The sequence below is a fragment of the Leptidea sinapis genome, chromosome 33 (assembly GCF_905404315.1).
Source record: "Leptidea sinapis chromosome 33, ilLepSina1.1, whole genome shotgun sequence".
NCBI lineage: Eukaryota > Metazoa > Arthropoda > Insecta > Lepidoptera > Pieridae > Leptidea > Leptidea sinapis.
In genome coordinates, this window is record NC_066297.1 from 8511199 (window position 1) to 8526867 (window position 15669).

General features: G+C 37.4%; 1 protein-coding gene across 1 annotated transcript in view; it reads left to right on the top strand.

Annotated features, from left to right (window-relative positions):
* The window catches only part of LOC126974693 (neurofibromin), a 119655-nt gene that overhangs the window by 17187 nt on the left and 86799 nt on the right, over positions 1-15669 (top strand). Inside the window, exons 11-19 of the mRNA XM_050822262.1 lie at positions 1251-1359; positions 2817-2954; positions 3809-4002; positions 4946-5129; positions 7839-8025; positions 8954-9053; positions 11721-11847; positions 12233-12332; positions 13489-13552. Of these exons, the coding sequence (XP_050678219.1) occupies positions 1251-1359; positions 2817-2954; positions 3809-4002; positions 4946-5129; positions 7839-8025; positions 8954-9053; positions 11721-11847; positions 12233-12332; positions 13489-13552 (1203 nt within the window). The remainder of the gene's footprint in view (positions 1-1250; positions 1360-2816; positions 2955-3808; positions 4003-4945; positions 5130-7838; positions 8026-8953; positions 9054-11720; positions 11848-12232; positions 12333-13488; positions 13553-15669) is intronic.

Below are 15669 nucleotides of genomic sequence, written 5' to 3' on the forward strand. Positions count from 1 at the left end.
TAATTAAAATAGGTTAAGTAGGTATAGCTTATTAACATTTCTAAACTTAACATACTAGTGGGTAGTTTTAAAACACCATCGCATCAAAATCATAACGACCCGGGACAGTCGTGATATCCTCACTTCTGGGACTAAATATATAAATAATTACTAAAAACCAAATTTTATGAACGATGTGAAACTCGAACCCGCGACCTCTCGGGCTCGGCTGTATAATTAATCCCAAAAGTGAGGGATATCACTTAAAATTAAATAAAAACTGTTAAGATTTGAAAGAGCGACATCTCAAGTCAAATTCCTAATCATTGGTGTTGAGCAGGTTATTTATTTATTTATGTTATTGGAGAATCTACAGCTGAATACTTTACAACAGATACATGATAAAATAACAGAAGGTCACTTACAGATTCTCACGAGTAGCTAGGTAAAATATAAAACAAAAACAATGTAAGAGTTATGTACACTAGACACTAGAATCAAATGCTTAACACTATTGAATTACTTATCTAATTAAATATTATCAGCTCGACCACCAAATGCTATCAACTGTAAAGTAGATCCTGTAGATGGCGCCACAACCTTAGCCTTGAACAAGGCGTTTAAGAACCATGCGTCACTCGGACGGATGAATTTTGATACAAATTAAATTTAAACATGAGTATTTTTTAAAACAAACCAACGTATGGGTAATCGGATGAAAAGTGATCACTGCTAACCTATCTCTCTTTTAACACCAGAGGAATCAGTCGATCGTTACCGACTTAGATCATTTATACGTCTAGAACGACTGTGACAGCTGTGAAAACGTCGGAACAATTGAGGTGGACAGTTAACCTCTATTTTGAGCAATGCACGCATACTAACACAAAGTGACATACAAATCGCGAGTGTAAGACGTAGCTTGTAACACACACTAAAGTAATAAACGTGGCCTGTTTTCATCGGTTGTCTAACAACAAGAGGCTCTATCTAGACGTATAAATTATCTAGGGTTGCCGGCCTCTTACGTGAATGTACACATTTTAAGGTTGTTACCTACCACGTTGTATCGACCTGAAAAGTGTGCAAGGAAGCTAATTTCACAGTATGTTTGTACTGAGAAAACATTGACACATCAAAATTTGTCACGCATTATCGCTGTCAATATTATGTCAGTTTTATTCTAAGTCTAAGCAGTGGACCATTCATAGCGCTTTAAGCATCAGCTTTAATCTTTACGCCATTGTCTTAGGGTCTACATTTGATTGCAGGATAATAAACCAACCTCGCTTACCTTGGTGGCCACAGATTGAGTTACTGTACCCAAGAGCTGCTGAGCTTCGGGCTATGATTACTGATACTCTAAATAAAGCGACACAGGTATGTAAATTGCTTTTTCTTAAACATGCATGGAAATATTGTCATTATTTTCGAATAAAGAACACGCAAAGTTCGTATTTTCGGACAAAGAAAATCAAATCCATTGAAGGAGCGTTTTGAATTTGGAACATTACAACTCTCCTGCAATGTTGTATGAAACCGCGTGCTGTGGTTATTAAATACTCTTTGATCGGATCTCTTTTGTCATTCTTTGCATACCTTAGTCTCTTTGCGTTTGCCTGTCGGCACAGATGATATAAAAAATTGGCGGCAAAGCTGAAAATTCGCCTTGATTTGTTATTAACATACCTACTTAATAAATATAAATTTAATAATAATTAAAATGAGTTTCAATGGTTAAGAGAGTGAAATGGAGATTGATTGTACTCCACCAGATTTAAGATCAGAAGCCAAATTGGCAATGTAAAGCCTGCTTCCAGCGAAATCAAACATTTTCTCCGAAACAGTATTTTTGGCGTATTTTAATGAGATTTCTAAAACTAAAAGGCCGTCAAAAAGTCAAAAACATTATGGGCAATTTATTCCATGCTTAGATGTACAGTTCATGTTAAAAACGGCATAAACTTGAAAAATTATGGGAATTAACTACTTTTAATTTATATTATATATAAAAAGTGTGTTCTATGTTCCTGCATTCTTTTGTGAAAAGCACTATATATATATACCTCGGCAGGAAATGCCAATTGCCTGTATCGTATTTAGTGAAGTAATCGCCTACGGATCGGCCTTCAAACTCATACTCGACCTGCAATTGCCTACTTCCCGGCCTTTGCAATTATGTACTATTTACATAAAGCCACAAAAGATTACTTAAATTTTTAAGTAAGAAAAGAAATCATATATTAACAAAATAGACATAAAAATAATATTATATACACGGACGAGTACAAAAAATATGGACTCCGTGACACCTAACATAACAGTGACGTATCAAAACAAGCCTGTTAACGTGTAAATACACAGCCCAACGCACACACTTACACTAATATAAGCCGATCAGCCGCCATTATGGCATCAGCCATCGTGTGTGACGGATCAGTTTACGTCTCAATAAATTATTTTAAAATGCTGCCGTGTATTGAGAAATTGTGTAAAATTAAAAAATCGGAGTTAAAAGTAATGTGGCTATATAATACTATGACTAATAACGGGAGATCATTTGTGTTAGCTGGTATCCCCCGTAAATGCACACACACTATCATAAAGGTGCTTCACTTGTTAATATCACGGCGCGGAGTCCTTATTTTTTTACTCGTCTGTGATTATATACTAGCAAATAATATATTACAACAGCACTTGGATGTGTGTTTGTGACAGAGAGTAGAGGTAGTGTGTGAGTACTGTGTTTTTATGCTATATTTGGATAATGCATTGGGGTCAAACCTCTGGTTTTAGTGTTGTTTGACTATTGTTTGATGCTAAAGCACTTATTCCAGGGCTATATTTCTCACACGACTTTAAGACTGCTCTCGCTGAAGACAAAAGAAAGCAAGATCGAAGAAATACCCGTGTATAGGACGTTGCTGCTGTACTTGGTTCGATTGATACATGCTGATCCTATGCTGATGTTGAGTGTAAGTGGTATTTTGTTTAACTACCCTCATTTTTATATCCGACGAAGAACGACGACGAAATTGTAAAATAGAATAATATAAGACGTCGCTTCATTGTGTGGCTTCTACCGCATTTATCACGGGGAGTGTTCCGAAGAGCTGTTTAACCTGATTCCTGCCGCCGAATTACACTTTCGCACGACACGCCACAAGTTAGGATATCATCCCCACCATCTGCATGTGTGGCGATCCTCCACAGTGCGGTTTTCAAGGAGCTTTCTTCCACGTACTACAAAGCTGTGGAATGAGCTTCCTTGTGCGGTGTTTCCGGGACGATACGACTTGGGTACCTTCAAAAAAAGCGCGTACACCTTCCTTAAAGGCCGGCAACGCTCCTGTGATTCCTCTGGTGTTGCAAGAGATTGTGGGCGGCGGTGATCACTTAACAACAGGTTACGCTCGTTTGTCCTCCTATTCCATAAAAAAAAATCCATAGGGAGTGAAAATAACATAACATATTGCAACAACACTTGCTCCAAATGTTTTGAGTTTTTCTGAGTGCTAATTCCGCCAATATTCGTCTTTAAACAATTTGACACGTGTTTTGTCACTACACGAGGCATCCTCAGGAGATATTGGCTCGCCAAACTCTGGCACGAGACTGAATTGAATGAGCCGGAAACCGATCTTTTATATCCTCGTCTCATGAGTTGGCGCGCTGTGATTGGTCGACTGTTGTTACGTATTACCCCCGAAAGAGATACGTAACAATGGTGAAGAAGCCAAATTTGTTTGTTAATTCAACAATGTATTATTTTATGTTTTATTATTTCTAATTATTGTGTTATTTATTGCAAAATTATATTGTATTTCAGAACCCGGGTCGTTCTGGGGTGGAGATTCAGTCTGCGACTACGGAGCTGATTAACGGTCTTGTATCGCTGGTGCATAACACAGACATGGGAGAGATATCCCAGGAAGCAATGGACGCTTTATTGGCGCTGCACAAACCGGACATGGTCCAAATGTGGAACCCTGAGGCACCCCTCAACACATTCTGGGATATTAGGTATATTCCTACCAGTGGCGTAGCGTGCTTTGGCAGAGCCCCGTGTAAAATTTGTTTGGGGTCCCTTATGAAATTTATATACCTTAATATATATAAATGACGTGACACGTTGTTTGTCCGCGATGGACTCCTAAACTAATGAACGGATTTTAATGGGGATTACTTCATGGAGTGCAGTTTGGTTCCAACTTGAGAGATAGGATAGTTTTTATTTCGATTCGGGACCCATGATTATTTCTATTTTCAATATTTACACACAAAAGTGTGGACATATTTTCTATGAGAGAATTTAGTGACGCACGGGTTGACAGTTCCGCTGTAAAACAATTTCATTATAACAACAGGGAGTATTTTTTACGAAATAATTCTTGATGTTTTGAAATAAATTTGGCAAATTCCTATAAAACAGTATTTTTTTTATCATCTACAGAACAGCGTCTGTCGGGGCAGCTAGGTTATCATAAAGATTTCTCACAAAAAAAAATGTTTGCTTGTCTCACAAAAAATCTTAAAAGAAAATATTTATTCATCGTATTTATCTATCTGCCACTTTTTACAATTTTTTAAGAACTGTATAAATATAAATTATCCTATATTGGATGCATCAATCTTTAGAGTTTGATGCGTGTACCTTTTCTATGTTACTGTATCTCTGTTACTTAAGATAAAAATCTTAACGATCGTTGTCTTTCTGTCCCAATAAACATATCGACGGTAACTCATCTTATCCGTGCACGCTGTCTGTCAGGGATATAAAATTTGTATGCAAATTGCAATTCACGCGTCCCAATATAAGGCTATAAGAATGAAGGAAGTAATTTATCTCTATCTGTAAATAGTATATTGGGAACGGCCGTTAGAGATATTCTTCTCTCTCGAACGCTTTGTTCGTCTATGCGCAAGTTATTGTGTCTATGTTCACACCTAACAATTTTTTTTTCAGTTCCCAAGTGGTGTACAGCATCAGTCAAAAGCTTATCCAGCGACAGATCGGCAACTATCGCGAGGTGTTACGTTGGCTAAGAGACGTCCTCATATGTAGAAATGAGTTCCTAACCAAGCATAAGGAGTATGCCAATGTTGGTTCGCAGATACCTATATGCAAACAAGCGCATATTAAACTAGAGGTAAGTTTTTTTTTTTTGATACTAAAGGTATCACTATAATATATATTATTTAGCGACAGATTTACAAGGTGCCTATTTCTGCCGTGAAGCGAGCGTTTCTGACGAGCGCAATTGTAGTCTCGCTCAGAATTTCTGGGTTTTTCAAGAATCCTGAGCAGCACTGCATTGTAATGGGCAGGGCGTATGAATTACCATCAGCTGAATATCTTGCTCGTCTCGTTGTTAAATCGTAGTCTTGTCGAACATGTTACTATCGGCAACTCGACGACTACAGTGCGCTATTTTGCGTGGTGGAATGGGTGGCTAATTCTGCCATCTTACACATATTAGAAATTATAGAATTATTAAGAAGAAATATTTTTTTAGTCTGCTCTTTTGAAAACTTTAAATGTTTTTATGACAAGATTTGTCCATGCTTATGCTATTTGTATTTATCACGGACACTTTATCATATTTACTATGTACAAGTAACTATACTTCAAACTTAATACAATAACACTGTTGGACTAATATTACTTATATTTTATATATATTATTCTTTTTTATAGCTTTTCTTATTGTTTCTTATATATATATGATAATCCAAATAAAACTAATAACAATTAAGTTTAGTTAGGTAAATAATTCATAAGATTAAAATTTTAGATTAAATTAATAAACTTTAATATTTTATTTTTTAACAATTAGGCCGAGGACTTTTGGACAGCCCTAGCACAGGCTTAGGTCTAATTGGGCTGCCAGTTGCAATCACCAGCCTTAAGTTTTAGTCTAATGCTTTGGTCTATAAATTATGGTGTAAATGGTTTTCACTTTTTTAAGTCTCTAAATAAATAAATAAATAGATTTACATATTATAAAACAAAGTCCTCCGCCGCGCCTTTCTGTCTTTCTGTTCGCGATTAACTCAAAAACTACGGCACCGATTTTCATGCTGATTTCACCAATGGATAGCGTGGTTCTCGAGGAAGGATTTAGTATATAACTTGTTAAGTTTATCTATACATTTTTGAACGGAGTTCCTTATCGCGCGCTGTGAAAGGGGGCTAGACGGAAAAAATTCTTACGAAAAGTTGTCACGACACTCTTTGCTATAGTAAGCTGTGCGGCGTGCTCATGTTTCTCTGGATAATAATAAAAATATGTATATTAAATATATTAAAATAATTATATATTAATAATAATTAATATATAATTAATAAAATTATTTATATATATATATATATATATATATATATATATATATATATATATATATATATTATATATATATATATATTATATATATATTATTTATTTTTAAATACTTTTAATATTTATATTATTATTTAACTTTTAATATATTAAATTTTATAACAATTCCTTCACTAATTATTCGAAAGGAACTTCGTTCCATCCGGGTGTCCCTTGACACCTCTCAACTTTTTTTGTATAATTAACGATATTTGTTGGAGGTGTCGGAAAAAATTTGCCGTCAAGAAAAGAGATCCCTGTCTTTCAACGAAATCGCTTTCTTAACACTTTGTGACTTTACAATACATCACATATATGTAATTCGTGGTAGATAATTCATTGACGTACCATAAAAGGCATAAAGGCGTTGTGACGTCACTATATCATAAACAATTTGTTGTTAGCAACACATCAGACTATGAAATATCATTTTTATCGATAGAAATATCATTAACGGGTGCACTGCACATTGGCATCTCTTTGTTTGTTATTAAGATGTCTGGATCATGGAGGTTCATTGGAGGTACTATTTATATTTTAAATAAAAAAAATGTACTCTACCTTAGGATAAAGTGTGATTATTTTGAGGAAATAATTATACCAGTTGGCTATCGAATCTTTTCGATAATTTTAGTATATATTTTACCAAACCGAAGAATAGAATATTATGACTAACATAGATATGTTACACCCTCCTCATGCATGAAATAAAAGGTTGTACCAGTTTCAATCTTACTAATATTATAAATGTGAAAGTTTGTATGTCTGGATGTGTGTTTGAACTTCTTTAACGTAAAATCTACTGAATAGATTTTGATGAAACTTTACAATAATATAGCTTACACACCAGAATAACAAATAGGCTATATTTTATAAAACTATAGTGTGAATTATACAAAATATAAAAGAAGTGTGATTGTTACTAATGAATACAACTAGCGCCATCTCTTATCGACTAGCAAGGAAAAGATCCATACAATTTATATGGTAAAACAACGTTTGCCGGGTCAGCTAGTATACAAATAAAATTTGAAAAAAATATATTTTATGAACGATAGATCTCTCGCGTTGCCATCATTCGCATCGTTCATAAAATTTTGTTTTCAAATTTTATTTGTGTTATAATCCTAGAAGTGAGGTTTATCACTTTAAAAACATAACAAATTGTTTAGATTTACAAGTGCGATATCTCAAGTCAATTTCCTTTTCCAATATGCAAATATTGGGGTTGAGCTGGCTATCAATTGTAAGTAGATCCTGTAGATGAAGCCACAACCTGAGAGTTGAACAAAGCATAAAATATTTTATGACGATACGTCACTCGGACGGTCAGCTCAATTGGGAGAGCACTCTTATTACTGAACGTGGGTTCGAGTCCCGCATAAAATTATGTTTTCAAAATTTATTTGTATATTAAGCCTAGAAGTGAGGGTTATCACTTTAAAAACATAACAAATTGTTTATTTTCAATATTTTCAGGTGGTATTCCTAATGTGCCTCTGGTCTATCGACCCGGAAGCCATAGTCGTTGCTATGTCGTGCTTCGCGCTCCTGTGTCGCGAAGCAGACATCAGGTGCGGTGCAGACGATCTCTCCACTCATTGCCTGCTGCCCAACTACCAGGTCTTCCACGAGATATCGATGGCTTCCACACAAGTCACTATTGGTAATAATCAGATTTACACTCTGCTCACTACTATGCGCGCTTAGTATTACTAATAAAAAACACTCGGTATTTATAGAAATTAATAAATAAATAAATATCTTTTCTCCTTTTATATGTAATAATTAAACTTATGTAACTTAAAGTCTATAATCAACTTTAAATTGTTATTAAATTTTATTTTAAATTATATTGGTAATTAGTTAATAGTTAGTAATAATAAGTATGTAATAATTAATAATAGTCACAGCAGCAACTGTGAATGTTGTGTACATCTATTATTGGTACTCGCATCAGTAATGTAATTTCCTAGATAGTGTTATATGTAATTGTCATATGTGTGTACTGTTGATGTACTTTTTAATAAATAAATAAATAAACACTTATTCAAGTAAAAACAGTTTTTAGTCGCGTTTTTCACTGTTTGGCATTTTCCATGTTCTCATCGTATGACCTGTCCATTTCCTATTTAATTCATCTACTCTTTGGTGGTATTATAGGGTGGCCATTTGTCTTGACCTAATGTGTCCTAGTAACACCGCGTCCAGAAGTGAACTATTGTGTTCGCCACATACTTATACAAACACCACCTGGGAGCCAAGGATGGTGTTACGCTTATGCATTCATCATGATCAGCCGGAAGACGTCCACTGGTGGACAAAGGCCTCCCCCAAAGATTTCCACGACGATCGGTCCTGCGCTGCTCTCAACGCATTCCGGCGATCTTGACCAGATCGCCAGTCCATCTGTGGTCGCTATTCGAGACTGTCCCAACAGCGATCTGTTCGTCGAACTATATTTCCTGCCCATTGCCACTTCAGTTTCGTAATCATTTGGGCTTTGTCGCTTATGCATTAGTGGGCCGCAATCAAAGTGTTAGTGGTATTTATATGTTATTTTGTGAACTTACAATTGATGTTTTTATCCATAGGCACAGTTGCGTTACAAAAGCGGATAATGGCTCTTCTAAGGAAGATCGAACATTGCGTGAATGGAATACAACCCGTGTGGGAGGAGACATTCCGGTGCTGGTAAGTTGTGAAATAGCAGTAGAACTAACTTTATGAAAAAGAAAGAAAGAAACAAAAAATAAAAAAGCCTTATTACATCGTTCTTATGGCCATAAACCGAACTATAACACACACGTGCATAATAATTCCTATAATAGTCCCTTATTTACGAGCAGGACTTTCAGTTGGTGGTAACTGATACGCCTTGCCAATTACAATGCAGTGCCACTCGGGATTCTTGAAAAACCCAAAAATTCTGAGCGGCACTACAAATACGTTCGTCACCTTGAGACAAAATGTTAAGTCTCATTTGCCCAGTAATTTCTGTAGCTACAGCGCACTTCAGACCGACACACAATGATGTTTACACATTACTGCTTAGCGGCAGAAATAGGCGCCGTTGTGGTACCCATAATCTAGCAGGCATCCTGTGCAAAGGAGCCTCCCACTGGTGTATGATTTACCTTTGTCGCCGACATTGACAACAAGAAGTAAATGAAGGCATCAAAGAAGTGGCAACTACCAATGTAACACATACTGTGAAATTGCCATCAAAAACAATCCAATATCAGTGAGCAAGTTACTCAATATACACAGCCTCGTGTATATTGAGTAACTGGCTCACTAGACACTCGGCTGATTCACGATTACTGCATCCCACAGCCTCGTGTATATTGAGTAACTGGCTCACTAGACACTCGGTTGATTCACGATTACTGCATCCCGCAGCCTCGTGTATATTGAGTAACTGGCTCACTAGACACTCGGCTGATTCACGATTACTGCATCCCACAGCCTCGTGTATATTGAGTAACTGGCTCACTAGACACTCGGCTGATTCACGATTACTGCATCCCACAGCCTCGTGTATATTGAGTAACTGGCTCACTAGACACTCGGCTGATTCACGATTACTGCATCCCACAGCCTCGTGTATATTGAGTAACTGGCACACTAGACACTCGGCTGATTCACGATTACGGCATCCCACAGCCTCGTGTATATTGAGTAACTGGCTCACTAGACACTCGGCTGATTCACGATTTCTGCATCCCACAGCCTCGTGTATATTGAGTAACTGGCTCACTAGACACTCGGCTGATTCACGATTACTGCATCCCACAGCCTCGTGTATATTGAGTAACTGGCTCACTAGACACTCGGCTGATTCACGATTACTGCATCCCACAGCCTCGTGTATATTGAGTAACTGGCTCACTAGACACTCGGCTGATTCACGATTACTGCATCCCACAGCCTCGTGTATATTGATTAACTGGCTCACTAGACACTCGGCTGATTCACGATTACTGCATCCCACAGCCTCGTGTATATTGAGTAACTGGCTCACTAGACACTCGGCTGATTCACGATTACTGCATCCCACAGCCTCGTGCATATTGAGTAACTGGCTCACTAGACACTCGGCTGATTCACGATTACTGCATCCCGCAGCCTCGTGTATATTGAGTAACTGGCTCACTAGACACTCGGCTGATTCACGATTACTGCATCCCGCAGCCTCGTGTATATTGAGTAACTTGCTCACTAGACACTCGGCTGATTCACGATTACTGCAACCCACAGCCTCGTGTATATTGAGTAACTTGCTCACTAGACACTCAGCTGATTCACGATTACTGCATCCCACAGCCTCGTGTATTATGAAGTACTTAGCTCATTTGTATCATAATATACTATAATTTTGCAGTTTAGTCTTAATATATATAAATCTCGTGTCACAATGTTTGTCCTCAATGGACTCCTAAACTAATGAACGGATTTCAATGGGGATTACTTCATGGAGTGCAGTTTAGTCCAACTTAAGAGATAGGATAGTTTAAATTTCGATTTGGGACCCATAATTATTTTTATTTCCAATATTTGTTTTGTTTGGACATATTTTCTGTGAGAGTATTTTTGCCGCGCGGTTTGACAGTTCTGCTGTGAAACAATTTCATTATAACAACAAGGAGCATATTATTATGTTACAATGAAAAATTATTGGCAAATTCATCAAAAACGGTATTTTATTTATTACAGTACAGTATGTAGAGAACAACGTCTGTCTGGTCAGCTAGTAAACTATAATATTTTCGGTTAGTTTATTATGTATTATATTATATTAAATTGCAAAATTGGCTTTCACCCCAGCAGATCATAGGTAAAAAGCGCTGGTGTTGTACAGTACACCTAGTTGGTATTGCGCATATTTTTAGCCCAAGTAAATTCTATGCAATCAAGTATTGTCATTTATTTATAGGCCATTGCCGCAGTGCAGCCACGCTAGCTCATGTAGCCTTTTATTTAGGTGTTTTAGCCGTTTTGAGGTTAGAAATTTTTTTTCGTTATTTTCTTGAAAACTGTGCATTACCTGTAATAAGAGTAGTAGCACTATAATCGTGGACCAAAGAAAGCTCTATCAACTACCATTGATAAAAAATTGATTAGGTTAAGTTATGTTAGAACAGTTACCACAGAACTGAATTGTAGGCGTTTCTCATTCTTTCCTCCCCATTTATAAATTATGTGGAGGAGGGGAGGGGGGAACCTTCGCGAAAAGGTTTGGTTTTTTGAGGTAAACAACCTTGTATTGTCAGTGGTAGCTTTATAATTATAAATGATCTAAGGTCGAAGAGCAAGTTGCAATTATTATTAAAAAAAATATTAATAAATAATGATTCGTAGGGATTCTCTCTGCAAACTACTGCAGAAGTATCCGAAGGGTTTCGGAATGTTGGAGGACGCAAGTGAACCTCTTCACCGCGCCAAGAGAAGAGTGTCGCATCATTCCAGCGCCGAGCATGACTTTGAGGTAAGTAAAAAAGGCAAAGTTCTTCCTGCTACTTATCTGGTTCATATCTTACCTACCTATCAACAAATAAATTAGTTATACAGATTAAACTTATAATTAAAATATATTTTAGAACGATGCGGAATTCGAACCCACGCCTCTCGGCTTCTGCCCGTGCGCTCTTACCAACTGAGCCAACCGTTCGAGTTAAGCATCTATCGTAAATCTTGGTATGTCTTGTTCAACTCTCAGGTTGTGTCTCCATCTACAGGATCTACTTTGCACTACAATAATAGCATATTAGGAAATTGACTTGAGATGTCGCTCTTTCAAATGTAAACAATTTGTTATTTTAAAGTTATATCCCTCACTTCTGGGATTAATTTAAATAAATTATAATCCACAGTTACAAATTCAAGAGTGGGCCAATATTACATCGTTCCTGTGCGCTCTGGGCGGCGTCTGTCTGCAAAGAAAACCTACCACTGTATGGGCCCTTGGACATGGTGAGTGTTAACCATAAAAATCTTAATAAGAAGCTACTAGAATTGATAGAGCCGCTTTAAACATGGCGTCTTATAGACATACAGCTAGTAATGGCAATGAAAATGTCTACTTGATCTCAAAGAAGGTCAATAAGCGTGTTTGCTCGGATGCTTCCAACAATTGCCCTATTGCCATCACCTTCACTTTTAGTAATGGAGTTGATAATCAACCGCCAGCTATTAGGAATTCTAGAGGAAACTCAGCTTATCAGCGATTGCCTGTACGATTTTCGTACAGGTCGCTCAGCAGCAAAGATTTTCTTGTATATCTTACTCATATAGGAGGGCGCATGTGATTGCGTGAAAAGGCGTGGCGTTAGAGGTGAGTTTGGGCATAGCGAAAGCCTTCGATCGAGTGGGCCACAAAAGGCTTATAACGAAACCATCTTATGGACTTTCCGAGAAACTGCGTAAATGGTTCATAAATTTTTTAGCCGATTGGAGCATCAAGGTTATTTTTGATGATGCATGCTCCGAATTAAAAGCCATAAACGCTGGTGTCCCACAAGGCTGCGTATTATCCCCTAAACTGTTTCTTCTGCATATTAATATGCTGCAAATCAGCAGTACCTTTCCATTGCTACGCATACGCTCAGGGTATACTTTTCACAGCGGTGCCAACATGCCTTGTCCGAAATCGAGATTATGCTATGCACTGTATTCCACCGCACTGCTTAAAAGTCTCCCATTGTCGTATCCCCTCGATTCGAGATAATGCCTCTAACTGCCTGTATCGGCATACTCGGCGTCGAAATATCGAGCGACGGTCAGTTCCGTGTTCACTTGGAAGAGAAGGCCGAATTCGCCTCTCAAAAGCTTGGAGTACGCTGTACTCGTAAGGCGAGATAGTACTTCACTCCTGTAACTATATGAGGCGCAAATTCGTCCTCGCATTGAATATTTAATAGGGTACGTCTTAATTACATTTGTATGGTAACAGCTATTCAAACAGATACACTACATATACATGTCATGAAAAGACATGCTAAAATAAGGCTTGTTACTGTATTTTAACGCAAATTATTATCTGAATTTATTCCGGTATTTCACTCACATTCTCTCCTATTACCATGCATTTTTTTAAGATATTAAGTAAAATATATATTTATGTTTTTAGACTCGAGGAAGTACCACGTCTTGGCAAACAGCACCCAGGAAGTGCAGTACTGTCCAGTGACACAGTAAGTAATATGCTAAAATGTTTTTGCTATCAATTTGCCCGTCAACCATACGTTCATTTTAACGGAATTTAAAAAAAAACGGCGATTGCTTCAGACTACAGAACAGAAGTGAGAACTTCATTGCGAAGTTAATAATACGAAAGACACCTACACCACAGTATCAGCTCAAGCAGTATGAAAAAAAAAAATTCAAATTCAAAATTTCTATATTTGATATTAAAATATATATACAAAATTACTTCAATCTACTTATTAAAGCAATTTACAATTGAGCCTTATATATGTAGGTATCAGAAAACTTATTTCTACAACCCTATCTACGTATTGAGGGATAAAACTTTATTATGCTTAAAAACTAATATATGAGGTGTGTGTGTGTGTGTGTGGGGGGGGGGGGGGGAATCCAAGAAACTGGGAAAACCTGGCTATTTGCTATGAGCAGTATGAAAACTACGTACAAACGTTAGATATAACGCACGCACACATAAGCAGGTGTAATGCACAGTACTGCGACGTCCGCTTATTGGCTTTGTTGAGACCTGCGTCGGTGTGCGTGCGTCGCTCGTTTCGAACGTTCGTACGTAGTTTCCATTCAGCTTTAGCTGATGTATATACTGTGGTGTAGGTGTATAAAGGTTGCACCTACCGGAATTCGAACCCTGGATATCAAGCTCAGTAGTCAGGGTCACTAACCATTGGGCTGTATGGATCGCAAAATGAATTTACAATATATATAACTATAACTTTATTACTCTGATAATTTTTTGACCTGGCTGATCAACAAGGGTTAGCACAACAGTTTTATAAAATGTCGGTGGCCCAATAGGTAGAGCTGGTGACTCTCGCCTAGATGCCCCCGGTTCGGTCCTCGCCCGCACGTACGTATGTTTTCGGTTTTCGAATCCATTAGAACCTCAGCCGAGCTATTTCGGTCAGAAGAGCGTCGTAGCTAGTGAAATTACTGGGCAAATGAGGCAACATCTTATGTGACGAGCTGTAGTAACGTAACTGTAGTTCCGCTCAGAATTAATGGGGTTTTCAAGATTCCGGAGCGGCACTGCATTGTAATGGGCATGCCGTATCAATTACCACCAGCTGAACGTCCTGCTCGTATCGTCCCTTATTGTCATAAATAAAAACACAAAAGATATTAATATAATAAGATACAACTAATAGTTATTTATGCAACTGTTGTGTAATAATAATAATTATCAACAGTTGCATACAAGACTTTATCTACACCCATAATATGAATCCTCTTTATAAGACTCTGAAATACATACATCAAAAAAGTCTAAGCAACATGTACTAATTTAAATTTTAGGTTGGGTTTTTACATTATTACGCTGTATTTTATTTTTAAAATAATATTTTAGTGTCCTATGATGTAAAAATAACAGCTGTTGTCTTTATAAGTAACATTACAGAAATTAACAATATTAGAATATACTGCAGAAACTAAGGTACATAAGCAACTAAACATTTTTTTAGCATAATGAAATTTCTAAAGAAAATGAATTTATTGTGAAAGAATAGGATAATTTAATACATAGTATGGCCTCCTCTGCTATTCAGAACTTGTCGGCAACGATTATTCATTGAATTAATGAGACTGTTTATGTCATCTTGCATTATTCGCTCCCAATGGAATTGTAGCAAATCCTTCAGCTGTTGGGTTATTGTCACTCCGTCCAAGTCCTTCAAAACATGTCTCTGGAGCATGTCTCATGCGTGCTCGATGGGGTTGAGGTCTGGCGATTGTGCAGGCCAGGGCAATACCCGGACGTTCTCCGTTGCCAAGTATTGACTGGTTTGCCGAGGTGTATGTGAACGCGCAATGTCATGCATTAACGTAAAATCGGACCAAAAGTTTGTGCAAATGGATGGACATAAGGTCTGATAATATCGTCAACGTAATTTTCAGCGTTCATGTTTCCATTTACAAAAACGAGCTCAGTTCGCCTGTTCTTCATAATACCCGCCCATACCATAACTGTTTAGCCGCTGTATGGATGAACTTCCTGATTGCACCCGAGCCTTTCAGTATTTCCGGGCCGACAGTAGACTCGCACCCTTCTTGTATCAGGCCTAAACCCGAATCGCGACTCATCAGAAAA